General features: G+C 36.6%; 1 protein-coding gene across 6 annotated transcripts in view; it reads left to right on the forward strand.

Annotated features, from left to right (window-relative positions):
• GBE1 (1,4-alpha-glucan branching enzyme 1) overlaps positions 1-18934 on the forward strand; it is a 137585-nt gene that overhangs the window by 75673 nt on the left and 42978 nt on the right. For all 6 annotated transcript variants that reach the window (XM_039713236.1, XM_039713235.1, XM_039713238.1 and 3 more), the window contains 4 exons: positions 8108-8223; positions 8954-9081; positions 13450-13548; positions 16157-16267. In XM_039713236.1, coding sequence (XP_039569170.1) covers positions 8108-8223; positions 8954-9081; positions 13450-13548; positions 16157-16267 — 454 coding nt within the window. The remainder of the gene's footprint in view (positions 1-8107; positions 8224-8953; positions 9082-13449; positions 13549-16156; positions 16268-18934) is intronic.

Here is an 18934-nt window from a genome sequence, read left to right on the forward strand (position 1 = left end):
TGATGTTGAGGATAAAATCTGGAAGCATGAGAGGAAGTAATCTAAGCCTTATATTAGCTAATGTTAGTATAAAGAGTGAACTTTCCTTAGCCCCTGCTTCCCCAGGGTGAGAAATCAGTAGATTGCCATTCAAGACATGGAGTCAGTATCTCAGCAGCTTCCTGTGTTGTCTGTACTGGATGATGACTGATAATGAACACTTTCACTCGTCTTAAAATTTTCCTATCCTTCTGTAGATTTGGCATTGGTACCAACTGCCTAGTTGGGATGAAGGAAGGGTAGACTTTCAGACAATAAAATACAGACAGGCAGCTAAGTCTTCGGCGGTTCAGTGTACTGGACTCTGAGGGTCTAAAGTAAAAGGATATTCAGATAATATCTTCTGAGGTGATGTCCTAGGTTGGTAAAATGCAAAAGTTTGCCCATTTTTCAGTCTTCTCTATGTGAGACTAACTTACATTCCTTATGAGGTTGATTTTACTATGTTAACATAAAAAGCAACTGACATGCTTTGTTGCTTGAGGATTAAAGTTTTGATTTGGGAATTGCAAGGTAATTATTTTAAAAAAATTGTAGTAGTATGTGGATACTTGAATGGTAGATTGTGAAGCTATTGTACAAGATATCATAGTACAGATGAACTTGAGCCTCACACCACTGCAGCAACTATGATTTGCCATTATCTGTACACAGAAAATACTTTTCAATCATCAGTGCTCTCTAACTTTCAGGAAAAACAGGTATTTTATGATCTGTTGGTACTAATCCTGGAATTTTCTCAAGGGCAGAGGTCTGGTCTTTCTTTGCTTCTCTAGTGCTTTTATTTGGGATTTTTCAAAGTGTTCTTTTGTGAAGAATTCTGCTTCTTAGCTGCTTAAATACCTGTTGCTATTCATTAGCATTAGAAAAAAAATGCTACTGAATTCAAATTAAACCAGTTTGAATTTGCATTTTGAAGGTACAGGCATAATACAAATGCTTTAAAGATTTTGTGTGTGAACCAGACACCTTCTCAGTGTCCCTTGGAAGTCACTTGTGTAAGCATAAATTAGGGAACCAGTATTTTAAAGTAAAAAGTGAAATTAGGTTTCTAGAAAGTACTGTTTCAGGCTTTTAATAAGATGGTTTTGAGAAAGTAGAGCTTAAAAATGTTAACAATTGGCCAGGGAGTTAATATTTTTGTCACTGCTAATGGAATGAATTGATTTTGAGTATAATTGTGTTTTCCTAAATAGAGAATAAAGAAAGTTGAGGATAATTATTGTCTATTCTTATACATATATAGTAGCATACTATTTCAGGAGAGAAAAAGCACCTCACAACAAAGCAGTTGAAATTCACTTGATTCTTTACCAGTCCCCTTCTCAACCCGTGCCATTTTGTGGGTAAAGTTCAGGATAGTGATTTGTTTAAAATGAAGTCACCTGATCTGCAATACTTTGTAGCTATTTGTGCACTAGATTTAGACTTATTTTGAAAGCAAACTCAGTGTTGAACAGTAAACTACTGTTTAAGTATGGAAATAATGAATTGCATTAAATTGTATGCAAATTCTGACAATGCATTTTAGTTGTGTTTTAGTTGTATTTTGTAGAACAGCAAGTTTTGTTTGTTAATGTGCAGAGTTGATTATATCGCCAAACAAACTTAATATTGTCTAAGAGACTTATTTTGGGAGAACATAACTTTAAATAATCTCAAAGATTTTTATGTTATTAGTGTATAATTTACTTGGGTAGAATGTAAGTGGGACAAATACTAATTTATCAAAATCAGAGCTGAAATCCATGTAGGCTTTATCAGCACTTAAGGGTTTTTAATTTTTTTGATACTTTCTCGATTTTGAAATGTGTATGCCCTGCAGGCTCTCTTAAAACTGAGGTAATTGTCTGCAGTACTTACTTGGTTTTTTTTCTTTTCTATTTACCTGAGGAAGCCCACTGAGCAAAAAGAATCGAGAGTATTAAATTTCATTACAATAAGTACCTACCTGCTTTGCCTCCAAGGCTGTTCTTATATTCACATTTTGCAGGACCTAACCTTTGCTGAGTAGTATTTGAATTATTGCTTCCATTTTATAAGGCAAATGACTGAATGCCTTATTTGATACTGGTTTACTCTTACCAAGTGTGGATAGGACTAGCCATAAAAATGTAAGCCTAGGACAGCGTTGCTTACTTGCAGGTTATTTTAAACCCTTATATAGTCCATAGTTCATTTGAGGAGAAAAATTTTTTGTGCAAATGGCATTTCAGGAAGGTCATGTGAATATATTCATAAACATGTTTAATTCATTGGCAAAATATGAGGGAGAGGTGGTGCAGAATTAACTGCACAATTAAAATGAGATGTCTTTACAAAGCATTGATGAAATGTCTAAGCAATCAAAAATTGGGAAATTTTTGTTTCACCTTGCTGTATGGTACTGCTTTGTACCAACAGAGGAAGTAGAATTTTGAGGGGGAAAAAAGTTAAAATACTTTCATGAACACTTCAGAACTACTTGTTCTATATGAATAAACTGTGCCTATTTCTAAGAATTCATTTTGCCAAAGTAATTACTGAATATAAGTCTAATAAATGCATAGTGCTATTATATTGTTTACAGCATATTGAGAAAAAATGCTTCCTCCCTACATAGCAGTGGACTTTGAGGATTAGGATTAATGGTTGCAGAAGGGCTGTTGTCTGGTGTGGCACTCTAGAATTCCAATTTTAACTAAAATGGAAAACCCTCTGCCTCTTCAAAGCTGCTGCTCTTGTTCGCTCTCAAAACAAACCAGACCAAAAAAGCTGCATAATAACCAGTGTTCTGCCTATTAGAATTTTTAAATAGAAAAGTGTAAATATATAAAACATGATGTGGATGATGTATAATATACATTAGTATTGTTATTATGCAGATATATATATATATATATATATATATGTATATGTAAAGCCAAACTACTTCTCCTATGAGAAATAGCTGAGGGAACTCAGACTAGTTTGGAGAAAAGAAGGTTCAGGAGAGACCTTACTTGTCTCTACAAGTTCCTGGCAGGAGGGTGTAGTGTGGTGGGATGGGTCTCTTCGCCCAGGCAGCAAGTGGCAGGACAAGAGAACATGGCCTCAAGATTATATATCAGGAAAAATGTCATCAGTGGAAGGGTGGGCCTGTGTGACAAGCTGCCCAGAGGAGCAGTGGAAAAACCATCCCTGGCAGCATTAAAATTGTGTGGATATGGCACACACAGGGACATGGTTTAGTAGTAAACACTGTGTTGTTAATAGTTGTGCTCAATGATCTCAGAGGTCTTGTCCAACCTAAACCATTCTATGATTTTATATGTTATGCATATAATATGTATGTTTGTCTGTGGTTTATGAAGAATTGGCATTTTGCCCACAAAAAGGCACAAAGTAATTGCAGCCCTGCATCCAGTTAATTTACCACTATTAACTTTTGCCTAAAAGAAATCAATATGATTTAGTTTGTGAAAGGACTTCAGATCTTTACTAAACAAATGCTTCGAAATTTAAAAATAGTCCTTTCACTTTGATTTCTCATGACATTTTTGTAGTACTACTTAAATAATTAAAGACATTTTTTCCTGAAGGCTGGCCTTAAAATTCTCAAATACTTTTGAGCTTTTTAATTTTAATGCAGGGAATAGGATGTTAAGGCTTAAGCAAAGACGTCTTCTGCCACAACTATTGATATAAGTATCAATTTTTTTAACTATTAGAGAAAATTTTAAATCACACAGTAACTTATCTGATACAGTCTGTAATTATGTAATTTTATCAGCTTTGTAATTATGCTAGCATCAATAGATCCTCAATTTCTGTTGTTATGAATAAAACCCTCTTCCTGGATTTAGCAGTTAATTCACTGTTTCTGTCTCTTCTGGGGACTGATGTAAGGGAAATTATATGTTACCACTGACCCCTTCTGCTCCCAGGTTATCATACACCCCAAGAGGACAGCTCTTTTGTTTGTTGTCTGCATTTTTGGAGACACAGTGCAGTTTGGATTGCCAGACCAAAGTTCTTTGGGTCTGTTTAAGACTTTATTACATTCTGTTGACTGACAGAGCTCAGTATGTTGCTGTGGAACGCTGTTCAGAGTAACTGGAGTGTGGGTGTTGAGGACAGTGTAGTGCTGGGAGTCAGGACTGTCCCTTGGTTTAAACACTGCCACACTGCTTCAGCTTCTCAACCCCTTACGGCTAAAGAGGACTTGGCATCTTGGCAATGATTTTATGCAGATGACAGAGGGGAATTATTGTGATTGATTAAGGAGGTTGAAATAAAAAGGGATTTATTGTTGCTGTTGTTATTTTCCAAATAGGATAAGGCTGGTTACCATTTTATATAACTTTAGTCAACCAAAGTGCATTTAAGTAACAGGGGAACTGCTCCATGCTCATAAGGAGTGGTGAGAAAAAGAACACCTCTGTATCAGATCTAGATGTTTAGGCCGTTAAATAGCTTGTACCAGATTTCCTGGAAGTTAGCATTACAGTTAGCAATGTATTTATTAAACTGAATGCCCATTTCTTTGTTCAGCAATCTTTTGATTGAATTTCAGCCAGTCAGCTGTTGAAATGTTTGGGGGTAATTTTAGAAATAAAGATTTAGCAATTCAGTGCTACTATGTCTTAAGTTAATTAAGCACTAAGAACTGAAACAGGTATATCATCATAGAAGTCTGTATTCTTATAAGGTCAGCAGTTCTCCAATACATAGTAATAAATGCAATTCCTGAAGGTCAACATTAATATGGTTCAAGAATTACATCTTCAAACTGTATTACACACAGCCAATATTATTTTTTGTCCATAGTGACAAAATTAACTGGTTTAATTGCATTGCTTGCATCTAAATATTTCATGTTCATGGTGGACTGGAATTTAAAATGCTTATGGTGAATCATTATTTTGCTTTTTTTGTTAGTATAGAGGAAAAAAAGTAAAAAACTAGTGTGTCTTATAAGCAATTTCACAGGTTTTCTGCTGACCTAGTATGGGAAAGTTGTTAAATTTCTCATCACCTCATGAAACTAGGTCATCTAGGTAGATGTGCTCATTTCACTTTTTCAAACAAAAAAATCCGGTTTTAATAAATGAGCTAGGGGCTCCAAGAGTGAAGGAAAAAAATCCAGCGATACTTCTCTGCAAAGACCTTCTTTGTTTTGAATGTCTGAGTGAATTCTGAATTACTTAGATTTCTCACACTGTAAATCATTCTGATCCTTAATGATGATACAGCATAACCTTCCTGTCTTTGATGATGCATGCAATGAAAGAACTCCCTCAATTTTGATATATGCATAAGTGTGAGATTTTTAGGATAGAACTTAAGATGTGGCTTTTTTCCAGAAGAAATTGCATTCCTAATGAATGCTATCCCGTTTCCATATCTGTCTGTAAAATACAGGAATGAACTGTTTTGGAAATGTTCCTGGATTACTGCTTCTGTAGTGGTTGTATCTCAATTATGCCTCTTCAATTTTGGCATCTGCTGGCTCTCTGCAAAGTTATTTGTTCTGTCAACTTCTATGCCTAATACTGCTGTTCCCATGAACAAATTGACTTGGAAAAATGAACCTCTGTATGGTTTCTGTGATTTGCATGTCTCAAAAAATCTGTTATTCTGGTTCATGTTTTGGAGCTGTGTAGTTATCTCTCTAAAAGTCAATATGGTTGCTATACTTGATATACTTCTTAAAAATTATCCTAAAGCTGATTTTTTCCAATTTTAGACTAAAATAAGAGATAAAATGATTATTTATTTATTTATTTATGATCTTCTCTCCCATGTGCAATCAGATGCTTGGAAAACATCTGCTGCTCCTACTCAGGTTTTTGATCTCATAAATTTTCTGACTAATACTTCGGTGCAACAAATTCATCTTGTTTGTTCTTATTTTTGTCGCTTTTTCATCTAAAAGTCATTACAATTTATGTTCTTGCTGGTTCTCCATATTTTCCCAAAGATCAATCTTCAGTGCCAACAATGGTGGAAAAAAATTACATTTGTTATCCATTTTGAGACTTTTGTGTATGTTTTACAGATGTACAAATTCTCTTCACCATCTTAAGGACTTTAGGGTTATAAAGTCAAGAAGTTTGTAATGAGAAGAAATAACTTTTAAGTCTGGATAGTGCTTGTCATAAATGTAGTCTTTGTGTGTGCATTATCCTAATTCTGTGTGAGATACTATTTTTATTTATTAAAATGCTGTGCTCTTTTCTCACAGTATTTAGCTTGCAGGAAATGGCTTTCTGTGAATTTCATGCTGAGTCAGAAAAAGATACAGCAAATGTTTGCACAAAATTGCTTTTTTGTGACCAGATTGCCGGTTTGTAGGACTTTTGATACTTTTCTATCCCTTTCAATATCAGAGCAATCTCAGTCTTGTTCATTCGCTGTAAGCCATCTCACCTGAGAACTAATAAATATATGAAAGGTTCTTCAGACAAGCTCCTGAGATCTTCCTAGTGACTTGTTAACTTGTGAATTGGATGAATTGAAGCAGAGGAGTGTAGTAATGGAACAGCAACAAAAAAAAATCTTGTCATGTAATGCATGCCCAGGAAAGGTGTTGTACTGAGGGAATTCACAGTGAACTGTTTCACATTTCCTAAATTTGGGGGTTTTGATTTGGTAATAATTCTGACTTTACATGCACAAGTGTGTATCTCTGTGCAGTGCATGTATGCAGAAAGATAAATATTGAAATTCTATGGAGGTTAATAAGAATTGTCTACTTAGTGAGGTCAGGATTTGACTTTATAGTGTGTCCATAGCCTCTCATCTTTTCTTCTAATACCACTTACTCAGGACTTGAAGCATCCTTCATATGAAGAAGTTTTTTGGCAGAAGGAAAGTAGTGACATTTGTTTGTCAAAATGGAGTTTATTCCTTGTGTCATAATTTCTTCCTGAAATTACTGTTTCTGATGTCTGTTAAATGAAATGTAGGAAGGGTCCCCTTCACTACCCTATGCCTACCACGTGCATAGGTAAATTGTGGTGTGGTTTGTGCAGCATTACCCATTCTGTCTCACCCAGAGGGCATGGCTGGAGAGACCCTGCCTGCTCCTGGGCTTTTCTCTGAACAGAAACTTGGTAGGCAGTGGGGTTCTAGCTATGCTGTCTTGGGAAACTGCTTAGTGACAAATTGTAGCCTTGGCAAGTGTTGAAGATGTGGGCAAAACCAGTTTCACTACATCTTGTGTTGGCTGATTGAGATGGGTCTTTAGAGCTGCGGCTTGCAGGAGATGCACATGAGGGTGTCAGAGAGGGCTGTGCCATGGAGGGTGAACAGAGAAAGAGGAGAAAGAACATGTGGGTGTCTTTTAAAGCTACAGAGACCAATGCCAAGGGAGAGGAGGTGATGAATACTAGTAAAACTGCTCATGAAACTATTTTATTCCTTAATATCAAAATCTATTTGTGAATGTTTCCACATGCTTGCTCATCTTGGAACCTCTTTTATATTTTGATTTCATCTCCATGCTTTGTGCATGTGTGTGTTATATCACGCCTGATGTTCTGAACTTCAAAATATACCTCCTCAACTTTTCCTTGGTTTACTTTTCAAATGTGTAAATTTGCAACACAGTAGGTGATTACGTGTTCTGCTGGTGACATGTGATTTGTCATTAATTGGGAAGGGCAGCTTTTCAACAGCAATTATGCCTTAAAATTGCTATAAGTCCATAAAATCTTGGGGAAAAGTTCTTGCCTATTAAAATTTTATTTCCTTTTCTATAACATCTTTTCCCACAGAGAGTAACCATCTTCAGAGAGGGAAAGGAAAATTACACCAGCAAGTATGGGTAGTAAAATATAGTATATGTGTTCAGAAAATACCTTGTTAGATGTCTATGTAGATAGTTGAGAGTTTTTACTAACCTCCTATCTCCAGTCTTAAGATTTTGTGCAGTAAAAAGGCAAAGACTTAAAGACAAATCTTTTAGGGAAAGGTTAATGAAAAACAGAGAAGTCATTAAAATAATAAAATATACGGTAGAAGTACCACATATGCAAGTGGAGGACATGGTACAAGGAACTCTAGTTTATCCCAAGGTTTGTAAAGCTTAATAAATTTATTTCAGCTGGGAAGTCCTGAGATTCCTTCTGTCTAATTTGAGGATGTGGATTGAAGACTATCGCTTTGATGGATTCCGGTTTGACGGCGTCACGTCTATGTTGTATCACCACCACGGCATTGGTGAGCCATTTGTCAGCTCTGATCTCAGCGCTCCTGTGCAGCTCTGTTGCTGTGGAAATAGTGCTCTAAAGTTTACTGTTTCTCAGCGGGGAGGAATGGGGTTTAGTACAGGAGCTAATTGGTAGAGCTTGGAACTAGATGGGAAGGGGAAAGGGCCAAAACCAGGCTTGCTAGTGATGAGCAATGGGATGGCACAACCCAAACTTCAGGACGGAAGCATAAGGAAGATCCCTCAATCTGCTCCACAATGTGTCAGCTGTAACAAACCACACTGGAAGTGCTTCTGTACCAACACACACGTGAGGAACAAAAAAGAGGATCTCAAAGCTTTAGCCCAGTCCCAGGATTTTGACGTGATTGGCATAAGCCAAATTGATGGGATGAGTTCTGTGGCTGGAGTGCCACAGTGGATGGCTGGATGGGAGCACAAAACAGCTGGCACAAACAGGTTCAGAAAATTCCTAAAACACCTGGATGATGCAGGGTGTGATTCTGGGGAATGGTCCTGTGCAAGGCAAGGCATTGGAGTCTGATCTTAATGGGTGTCTTCCAGCTCAGGATATTCTGTGAATGATCAAAAAAATCCAGATTTGCTAATTGTCTTGCTTTGTTGCTATGAGGATAGATGGAAAATCATTAATATGTCCTGTGCCTATAAAATGAAGTATTGAGTGAAATACCTATGTTTTCTAGATAAAACTTAACTGTGGCTTTTAAAACTTCTTATTAGGCACAGGGTTCAGTGGAGATTACAATGAGTATTTTGGCCTACATGTGGATGAAGATGCTTTGTGTTACCTGATGCTGGCCAATCATATGATTAATACCTTGCACCCAGAATGCATAACCATAGCAGAGGTAAGATCATTTTGCCATCCTCAGTGACTTTAATATTGATTAGTTTGCTTTAGGATATGAATTTCCTGTTAATTATCAAGTCACGCTTTGGGTACTCAAGCAGTGACATGAGCTGAAAAATATTAATTAGTGGACAGACTTTGCCTGGTGGGAAAAAACAACCTGAATATGCACTCTGGGAATTTTCTCAGCATTAATAGATTATTAATTAATGTGGCAGTTTCTTTTTATTTTTTTTCTTCATCACCTTGAACTTGTAATAAGAATTGTTTTTATTAGTTTATTGCTTGTTCATGATAGCCATTTGTCAGTTGTTCTGTTGTACTAAAGATTAACTGCCCTAATGATGTTTTGCATATTTTGAATTATATTGGTATATCTGACAATTACCTTTCAAATTAAATGCAATAAACTTATAGATGTAAAATATATAGGGTAATTTAAATTTATTATTAAGTTTCTTCAGGTTTCTAAAGGAGTAAATACACTATATTACTTGAGTTGATTGAGATCAATTTTTTTGACTGAAAAATGTTTCTGGCACATGGAGCTTCTAAGAGTATGAAACAGCAGAGCATTCAAAATTCTAATTTTCACTGATATTTTGTTTTTATTCAGAAGAAAAATAATTTAAGCATGAAGGATTTTCTTTTGTTATCGTGTTTAAATAATTCATTTTGTTTAATAGTAAAAGTGGGGTCTGTCTGATACCATGAGGGACTACATGGATTTCTAATAAAAGGGTTTGTGTTGCTAAAGAGTTCTTTATCTTTAAGAAGCAAAATACTGCTTTACTTCATTTCTTATTTATGGTGAAGTCTTCTATCATAGACAGCCACTGCTAAGAGCTTAATGACAAGCTACCAAAACAGCATCTGGGGAGCAATCAGTAGCAAACTGGAGGTGGTTTCATTGAACTGTAGGCTTATATGAAATTAAATCAGTTAATTTTCTAGGTAGTCCTAGATTATAAGCATTCCTACCAAAGAATTTGAGTTTAGTTGTCTTGTATTACCTGGCCTAAGAATTCTTTTTTTTTTTTTTAATAAGATGTGTCTTCAGTTTCTCATGCTTAAGTTGAGAGCTGCTTCTTTTTCAATACATAATTTTCTGCCTCGGGAAGTCGCTACATGAATCATAGAATTGATCAATGTGCTTCATGGTTAAAGGAGAATTTCAGAAGGAGAAACTATTGACATAATTGAAAATTACAAAAGGCAGTGAAGAATGTCTGCTTGCCTATAGAATCAGTGCCATGTGAGAAAAATGTTTTTCTGTGGCCATAGCTAATTATAATATATTCCCTAATTAATGTAATTAATTGATGATTTTACAGCTTTTTAATATTCTGTATATTCACTGTCTTAGTAATTGCTAATTTTTTAGGTGTTGCTGTTGTTTTTCATTTTGATCTTCTAAATAAAGTGTCAATTAAAGCTCTTTATAATAGGAAGAAAAAAATGTTAAGTAAAATTATGTCATGCCTGAAGTATTATAGACACAAACAGGCAAAAAACCAGTGCTGTGGTTTCTATTTTTATATGCAGCTCTTTTCAAACCTGGTCTGAACAAATGCTTTGAAATTCTCTATTTAATCATAGCATAATAGAATGGCCTGGGTGGGAAGGGAACATAAAGATCATCAGGTTCCAGCTCCCTGCCATGAACAGGCACATCTTCCACTAGCCCAGGTTGCTCAGAGCCCCATCAAACCTGGCCGTGAGCAGGGATGGGACATCCACAGCTTCTCTGGGCCATCTGTGCCAGGGCCTCACCACCCTCACAGTAAAGACTTTCTACCTAGTATTTAATCTAAACCTACTCCCTTCCTATTTGAAGCCATTCCTCCTTGTCCCATCAGTACATAGCCTAGCAAAAAGTCTTCTCCATCATTCTTGTGGGCTCCTTTCAGGTACTGGAAGGCCACAATTAGGTCATCACAAAGGCTTTTTTCTCAGGCTGAACAATCCCAAATCTCAGCCTTTCCTCATAGCAGAGGTGCTCTGTCCCTGATCATCTTCATGGCCCGCCTCTGGCCTGGCTCCAGCAGGTCCCTGTCCTTCCTGTGCTGGAACCCCAGAGCTGGTTCAGCCCTGCAGGTGGGGTCTCAGCAGCAAGCAGCAGAATCCCCTCTCTCTTCTGCTGCCCACTTTGGGCACAGCCCAGATTTGGATTTCTGGGATACAAGAGCACACTGACAAGTCATGTCCAGCCTCTCATCCACCAAGTCTTTCTCAGTGGCTCCTCTGGATATGTTCACACCCAGTCTGGATTGATAACAGGGGGTTTCCCCAAACCGAGACTTGTGTCTTGCTAAACCTCATGAGGCTCCCATGGCCCCACTTAAACTGGGTCCAATACAGATATTCAGTGAGAAATGATTCCTGTCTGAAGCCAGCATACCTGGCCATTCCACTGCCAAAACTCCCAACATTTTGGCAGTGACACCAGCTATGGAGCAATACATAAATAAACTCAGTTCATCCATGTCTTTCAATGTTACTGCCTTCAACTAGAGTTATAGCGGAGAAAAGGGCTTCTGCCTCAGCTTCCCTTACCAACTGTCTCAAGGCCCTGAAGTCTTTTTTCACCCCCCTTGGATCACATTTTGTCACTTCATTGCCCGCTCTGTGGAAGATCAGTGATGCGTTGTAGTCTGAGAACTGTACCAGGTTTGGAAGTTTCCTGGTAGAAGTACATTTGATCTACTAAACAAACTATTCATGATTTTTTTGTGTGTGTCCAGTTAAAATTTGTAGACATAGATATAAATGCTGTTAAATTTGGAATTTTACTTCCCAAAAATCCGGCTTTCATTATTTTGATTTAAGTAGATGGGACTTGCTTAAATCTCATATTTGGACGTCCTCCAGACTGGCATCATGGCATTACAGAAAAAGATTTTAGTTTCTTATCATCATGACCTGTATAACCTAGAGACCAAAAGTCTGTGTCTGTCCTTGCTAACTGATTTAGGAGAGTTTTTGAAATTCTTATCACATCTAAAAGTTTGTAAAGAATTTCTGCTTCACTATTTGCTTTTTACAGCATGTGGAATGTAGACACAGTTTTCTGTGTGATCCAAGGGCTGCTGACTGAGGGGGGATAATTCCCTCTGATCTCCTGGCTGTGCCGCTCACCCAGCCTGGGATGTGCTGGCCATCCCTGCTGCCAGGCCAGGCTGCTGGCTTAAGCTCAGCTTGCTGCTGGCCCAAAGCCTCAGGGTCTTTCTTCCCAGCAGAGCTGCTCCCCAGCCTGGCTGGCCCAGCCCCTATGGATGCTGGAGGTGGCCCATCCCAGGGTCAGGATTAGCTTGGTGACATTCTGTGTGACATTTCTGCTGGTTGATTCCTTCAGCCAGTCCCTCTGGATGCCATCCACGAGCTTGCTGGTGATCTGGTTGATCTCCTCCCTTATGTCAGTGTCTTTCTATGCCTGTATGTGTATATGTGTATGACTTGAAGCATAAATATCTTTTTTCACTATTCCAGTGCAGCAATTGGATTGAAAACTGGATTGAATCCAGCAAATCAGAATGAGCTTCTTAATTAAGCCCTGGTTCTAGTCAGTATTAATTCCATAAATTCTCTGGTGTAGATGCAAGAGGTGTTTGTTAATCCATAACTGCTGTTAGTGAGAAGCCATTCTCCAACAAAAGTTAATAAAATTCAGTACTGATGGATATTTTGCAATTGTTAGAGACTTGCGTTTTCTGTCCAGATAACTTTAGAAAAGAATGCTGCATGATAAAATTGCCTAACAACATGGTGAAATAAATATTTTGAAAATGTGGAATTATATATTTAAGAATAGTCAACATCCATCAATATGAAATTGGAAAATTATGCAGTGAGAGCATGTCACTTTCCAGGACTAGCCAGATCAATAGATTTGGTTTTGGGAAAAGAATAGAGAATGTATTTTTCTTCCTTACTGTGCTTTATATTTAACCTTTTTTTATGCTATTCCTTATGCAAAATATCAATAAACAAAATGGAGGTTTAATTTGACTTTTGTTCACTACTTTGTACTTTCTATTGATTACTTGGAGCTCAAGAGAGCTAATTAGTTCAAACTCTGCATCTACTGAGGTGTCTTCCCATTAAAATATCTACTCTATTAAAGTCTTCTGAGGTAGAGTATTTGATGGGAAAAGTCATAATGCTTTTCTCCATAACTTTTGCATTCAAACAGCACATCTGGGTGTAGTAATAGCTGATTTAAGTCTGTTCTTTTCTCCCTTAAACCAGGTCAATCTGTGAAGCTGTTTATAGAGTGTTTGTATATCAGTACTACTATATGGTGGGAAATATGCAGTGATATTTGCAGTGCTGTGGAAATAATGTTGTGGGGTGTTGTCTCTTCCAGGATGTTTCTGGAATGCCAGCTCTCTGTCGGCCTGTGGCAGAGGGAGGAGGGGGTTTTGATTATCGACTTGCCATGGCCATTCCAGATAAGTGGATACAGGTGAGAACTTAAAAAATACATTCTGCTCTTCAGGGTGGGATGCTTCTCTGTCAGTGCGCACACATAAACACTTCTGAATCCTACTGACAAGTTTTGCTTTATCTTATGTTCATGTGCTCTTGAAATAAATTCTGACAGGCTTGAGCACAGGTATTAGAGGCTCAAATGAGAGCTGTCAGATGTTATGTAGGTTTCAGGTGAGGAAGTTCAGGAGCTGGGATTCACATTCCAGCTGATAATTGTTTTTTTAATACAATACACATAAGCTCTATTTCTTTGAAATGACCTGTGCCTTGCCACAGCTGTAGAATGTGTAATCTATATTGAATGTGAACAGGTAGATAAAAAATTAACCATATGCATATAAATATATATATATAAACAACAATAAAAAATCACTCCAAAAACATGCAATAAACCCTCTTGACACTGGGCATAAAAATTGGCATTGAATATAAATAGACCTGAAAGTTAAGCAAAGTAAACCTAAGTGAGCTACACAAACAACTGCAATTGGTACAGGAGGGTTACAAAACTGAATAATATAAATCTGTAGATATAATAAATTCTGACTACAGTAAGGATTTATATTACCTTTTCCTTGATATAGAGAATCACAAGAAAAGGCATAAAACACTAGATGATCTGAAAAGGCTTCTAGTGATGTTTTAGGCAACGTTTTTCAGTAAGATAGAATATTTCACCCAAATCCTTTGGGATGTGCTGATGATATGAAAACAATAAATGTTTTATATGACCATTAATGCTTCAATAAATATAGTGTGTAGCTAAGAATAGTAATAAAAACATAAGCTTACCTTGAGCATCTTTCAGTTTTGTAACTAGGAGGTAGAGGGTCAATTGAAAAACAGATTTCAAGCCTCTTTTTCAGAAGATAAACTTGACAGCTTTTCCAGCAGAGACACCATCATTAAGATTTGAAATGTGTAATTTAGACATTTAGGTCCTGGAATGCAGTAAGGGCTAATTTATTTTTTTTTTAACAACAAATACCTAATTGTGATATTTTGTGGGTTTCTTGGAGTTTTGTTAGTTTGTTTTTTGTTTTGTTCCATAACACACTTTAGGGCAGGCAAGATGAGCAATTTCCTAGGTAAACAGAATGCAAGTTCCAAGTTCATGTTACATGGGGAAAAAAACCAGACTGTAGAATTTTAGAAGTGCAAAAAATTTACAATCTAATTTAGCAATCTCTGATACAGTCTGCTTCATTTAATTCACAATACTTGGATAGGAAACATAACTGTGCTGCAGCAAATTCTTTAACTGGAGAAAATGTCAGTTTTTCCAGCTTAAACATGCACTTGACATGGGACAGCATGGGACACTGATGGGATGCTGAGTGCAAATCAGTTATGGTTGGCATTGTGCAAAAACTTGGCGTGATGTGGGCAGGAAGCTTCTTGCCAAAGCAGCTGCAAATAAGTGACCAGAATAGAGATGTGGAGTTAGAGAAACAGGTGACGCCAGAGTTTGTTACCACATTTCATGAAGGGAAAAATAAAGCTGAGATGGTTGGAAGGGAGAAGTTCAGATAAACAGTTTATCAACTGTTATCAAACTCTCCTAGACTGCTTACTCTCTCTCCAGTTTTAAAGTACATACCAGTTAACAGGAAATTTTCTAGGCAACTTGCCAAAGTCAGTTTGAAAACTGAAGAATCTCCAAGAGGTTCCATGAACTAATTATGAGGAATCTGTAAAAGTAAGAAAGATAAACTCTTTTTCACAGCAGTGGTTGTACTAGTTCAGATTCAAGATAGATATAATATGATGCTACATAGGGATTTGGATGTGTTCAGAGTCAGAATTTATGGACTTTAAAAAAAAACCAAAAAAACAAAACAATGTGGGGGTCAAAAAAGACTGTTTAGGATTATATGGCCAATAACAATTATAATGTTAACTTTTACAGTGTGATATTGGCCATCTTGATGCTATTGCCTTTTTATCACTTCTGGTTTTATGTCTATATATTTATGTATATACATTTAAGTCATAATGATCAACAGAGGTCTACAAAGTGGTGTAGAAAAAAAAGAGCAAAGTAGCACTGAGATTGAGCTAGATTTAGCAGAGGAAGGAAATAATGTGATATGAGGCAGAAAATTCCTATTAATGGGATTCAATTTAAGTTGTTAAAAATCAGGATGTAGCACCACACTGCCCAAGCTTTATTTGGAAGCTCCCATATGCCAGGATTGCATTTCCTGATATTGTGAACCAGGTAGGTCTGTGCCCACATATTTCTTCCTTGCTTTTGGTGCAGTGCTCTCTTGCAGGTCCTATCAATCACATTATCCACAGTATCAGAGGATTCACATAATAAATAGCAAAACCTGTTGTCTGAGCTTCCCAGGGAGGTAGAGGAGAAACAAAGTATGCTACATATTATATTCAGGTGGGAAAATTGAAAAGAAAAAAACAACTCTTTGGATGATCAGAGAAAGCTCATCACTTCAAAACTTGAAGTTTTGAGAATACAGTTCACAATCCACTGGAAATTTCTGTGCCGCGATAATGTTACATGTTTTTAGTTAAAACAATTTTTTAGTGATCTTTCTTTTATCTTTATTTTATTTCTGTAGATAATTAAGGAGCTGAAAGATGAAGACTGGAATATGGGCAATATTGTGCATACATTGACAAACAGACGGTGTGAAGAAAAGTACATTGCTTATGCAGAGAGTCATGACCAGGTATTTTCAGCTGTTTCTTCATAAACAAGTAAAAGATCTTGTTTAGGAGCTTGGTGGTTTGTTTGTTCTGTTTTTTTAAATGGGAAAGGAGTTGAGGAGGATGGCAAGAATTTCAGAAGCAGATAGATTTAGACTAGTGCTCTTTTTTTTGCTTTTTTTTGTACTTTGTTTGTTTTGTTTAGGTTTTTTGGGGGGGTTGGTTTATTCTGGTTTGGTTTTTTTTTGGTTTTGCTGTGTTTTTATTTTATGATCCTTAATTTTAGTAAAACAATCCTCCCTGGAGTGTGTGGGTAATGTTGGCTTTCAGTTTTGTTTTGCTTTTCAAGAAATGAGTCGAAGCTTCTTGTTTTGCCTGCCAGAGAAGACAGGATGGTGTATGATATGGTGTATCCATGCAGTTGAAAATCCTGTTTCCATTAAGTAAATTGGAACACTACTTCTGATAAGCATAAACAATATGCCAATTTAAGAAATTTGTGACTTTTCCCTTCATGAAAGTCTTTACTCTCTGGAAGGATTGAAAACATTTTATTTTGAGACCTAAATGAAATATGCTGTAACAGTTTGGTTCAAAGCACAGCAATTATAATAGTTCTGTGTATGTGGAAAAAAGAAAAAGTAATGATGAGTTTGGATAACACTCATCTCCCACAATCTTTTTGTTTCTGAAGAGTCAGAAAACACATAATTTGGGAATTGTACAATTAGCATCTTTAAACCTTTTATTTAAAAAAATATATTTTATTTAAGTAACCTATCTTTCCTTTGTATAATAGAGGTTGATATTCCATTTCCTATACTTTCTACAATAAATCTCAACAGAAATGTCCAAAAAAGTTGTATATTTTAAAAAGAGCCTTCTGAGTTTACCATTCATTTTGTGTGCCAACTTACATTCTAATCTCAGAGTCTGTTACAGTGTTTATTTAATGCATGATCCTGATAATTAACTTCAGAAATTACTTGGAAATATATATTATTCTATGATAAGCTGCTTTCATCAAAATCGATTCTTCACCCTGAAGCACAACGTGTAACATTACTGTTGCTGTGCTTTTATTTCATGGTGACTTTTAGCAATTGAGTTGTTTTCCATATCACTTTGCATTTTCAGTTTAGAATGTTGTGCTTAGGGAAAAAAATCTCATTATTTTTAATTAAAAGAAAACTATGATTACAGACATGCATCAGGCTGGTATGTGAAAAGTAGGCTAGAGAAACAAAAAATAAATTGTGTGGATAAAATTCAGCCTGAAGATGCCTGAAGTGATGCACATGAGGGTACAGTCCTGGTTTCTTATATGTTGTAATGGGCTATGAGCTGACTGTTGCCAGTCAGAATACAATGTCTTGTGGTTATAAGAAGAGTGTGAAAATAGCAACTCCAAATCTAATAGCTGTCAAAAAAGCAGATGCAGTCCCGGAATTATTATGAGTGGAATAGAGCAAAGAGCACAATCAGCATGCCGCTGCAGTCTTTCCTGGTTTTTGTGTATCTTCAGTGTTGGAGACAGGCTTGGTCCTGTATTTTAAAGGATATACAGCATAACTGGGAAAAAAACCCCACAAACTGGGGAGGAATAGCAGGTGAGGATTGATTTTCATAAGAAAAAAAATCTAAACAGAATAAGATTCTTTGGGGTAGCAAAGATCATTTAAGGGGGAAATATATCCATTTATAAAATCACAGATGCCACAGAAAACATGAATAGTATGAATAGTGAAACACTTAGCTGCTCTTCCAATGGAAAGATTAGGGGATATTAAATGGCACTAACAAATGCCCATTCTGAGTCCAGAAAATAGTTGTTCATTGCAGTCTTCAGTCTTCTTATTGTTGAATAGAATTTTTTTTTCCTTTAAATAGAGTATTTTTTTACTTAAGGGAGTAATCTATATATGCTGTTATATTGTCAGCTGGAAAATGAAAGGATGATGGTGCTTTTAAGCTAGACCTGTTTACAATTCATCTGTATGTCTGGAATTTAGCAAGTTTTCCTTCAAGAGTATAAAATAAGAATTGGGCTAATTGAACAAAAATCAGCTATTTAAATATAAATGCTCCAAAATGTTTTCCACTACCTGCCTGCTAATATATGGAGTAGCATTTTGTGGCCTTTCTCTAGGAGCAGTGAGCACTAGCAAGTTAGTAATTCAGTTTTTTCTTTTGTGTGAAATGACAGAAAATCAATCACATTCTTGATTGCATATAAGTGAATGCTTCATATTCACTCTGCATATCTGAATCAGAGTTTTGTTTATACCCATTTATTTTTACATTCCTGGAACTTTTACTTTAGCTGTTAGCTTTCTTATTTTCTCTGTTTCCTATGAAAATTCTCAAATGGTAGGTCAGTCGTGACTTACTGAGCTGATGCTGATATTTCACATTTGAAATTTGTAGGTGAAAAAGTTCTTAGAAGTAATTATGCAGTATGATCCCATTGGGTGAAATGTAGGAGCAGGGGATAGACAGATGCTGATCTGTTACCATGTACACTCAATCCCAACAGTCCCGGAACCCCAGTAACAATGGGGAGAGTTACAAGGGGGAAACAGACATCTGGGGCTGACATCCAGTCCAGGCTCAGCTCATGGACATCCCTGCCTCAGTTTTTGGCAGCAGACCAGTTCAATATGGCACATCAGAGAGTGCACAGATGCAGT

This window comes from Passer montanus, unplaced genomic scaffold, assembly GCF_014805655.1.
Source record: "Passer montanus isolate IOZ18808 unplaced genomic scaffold, ASM1480565v1 scaffold28, whole genome shotgun sequence".
In the NCBI taxonomy this organism is placed as follows: Eukaryota; Metazoa; Chordata; class Aves; order Passeriformes; family Passeridae; genus Passer; species Passer montanus.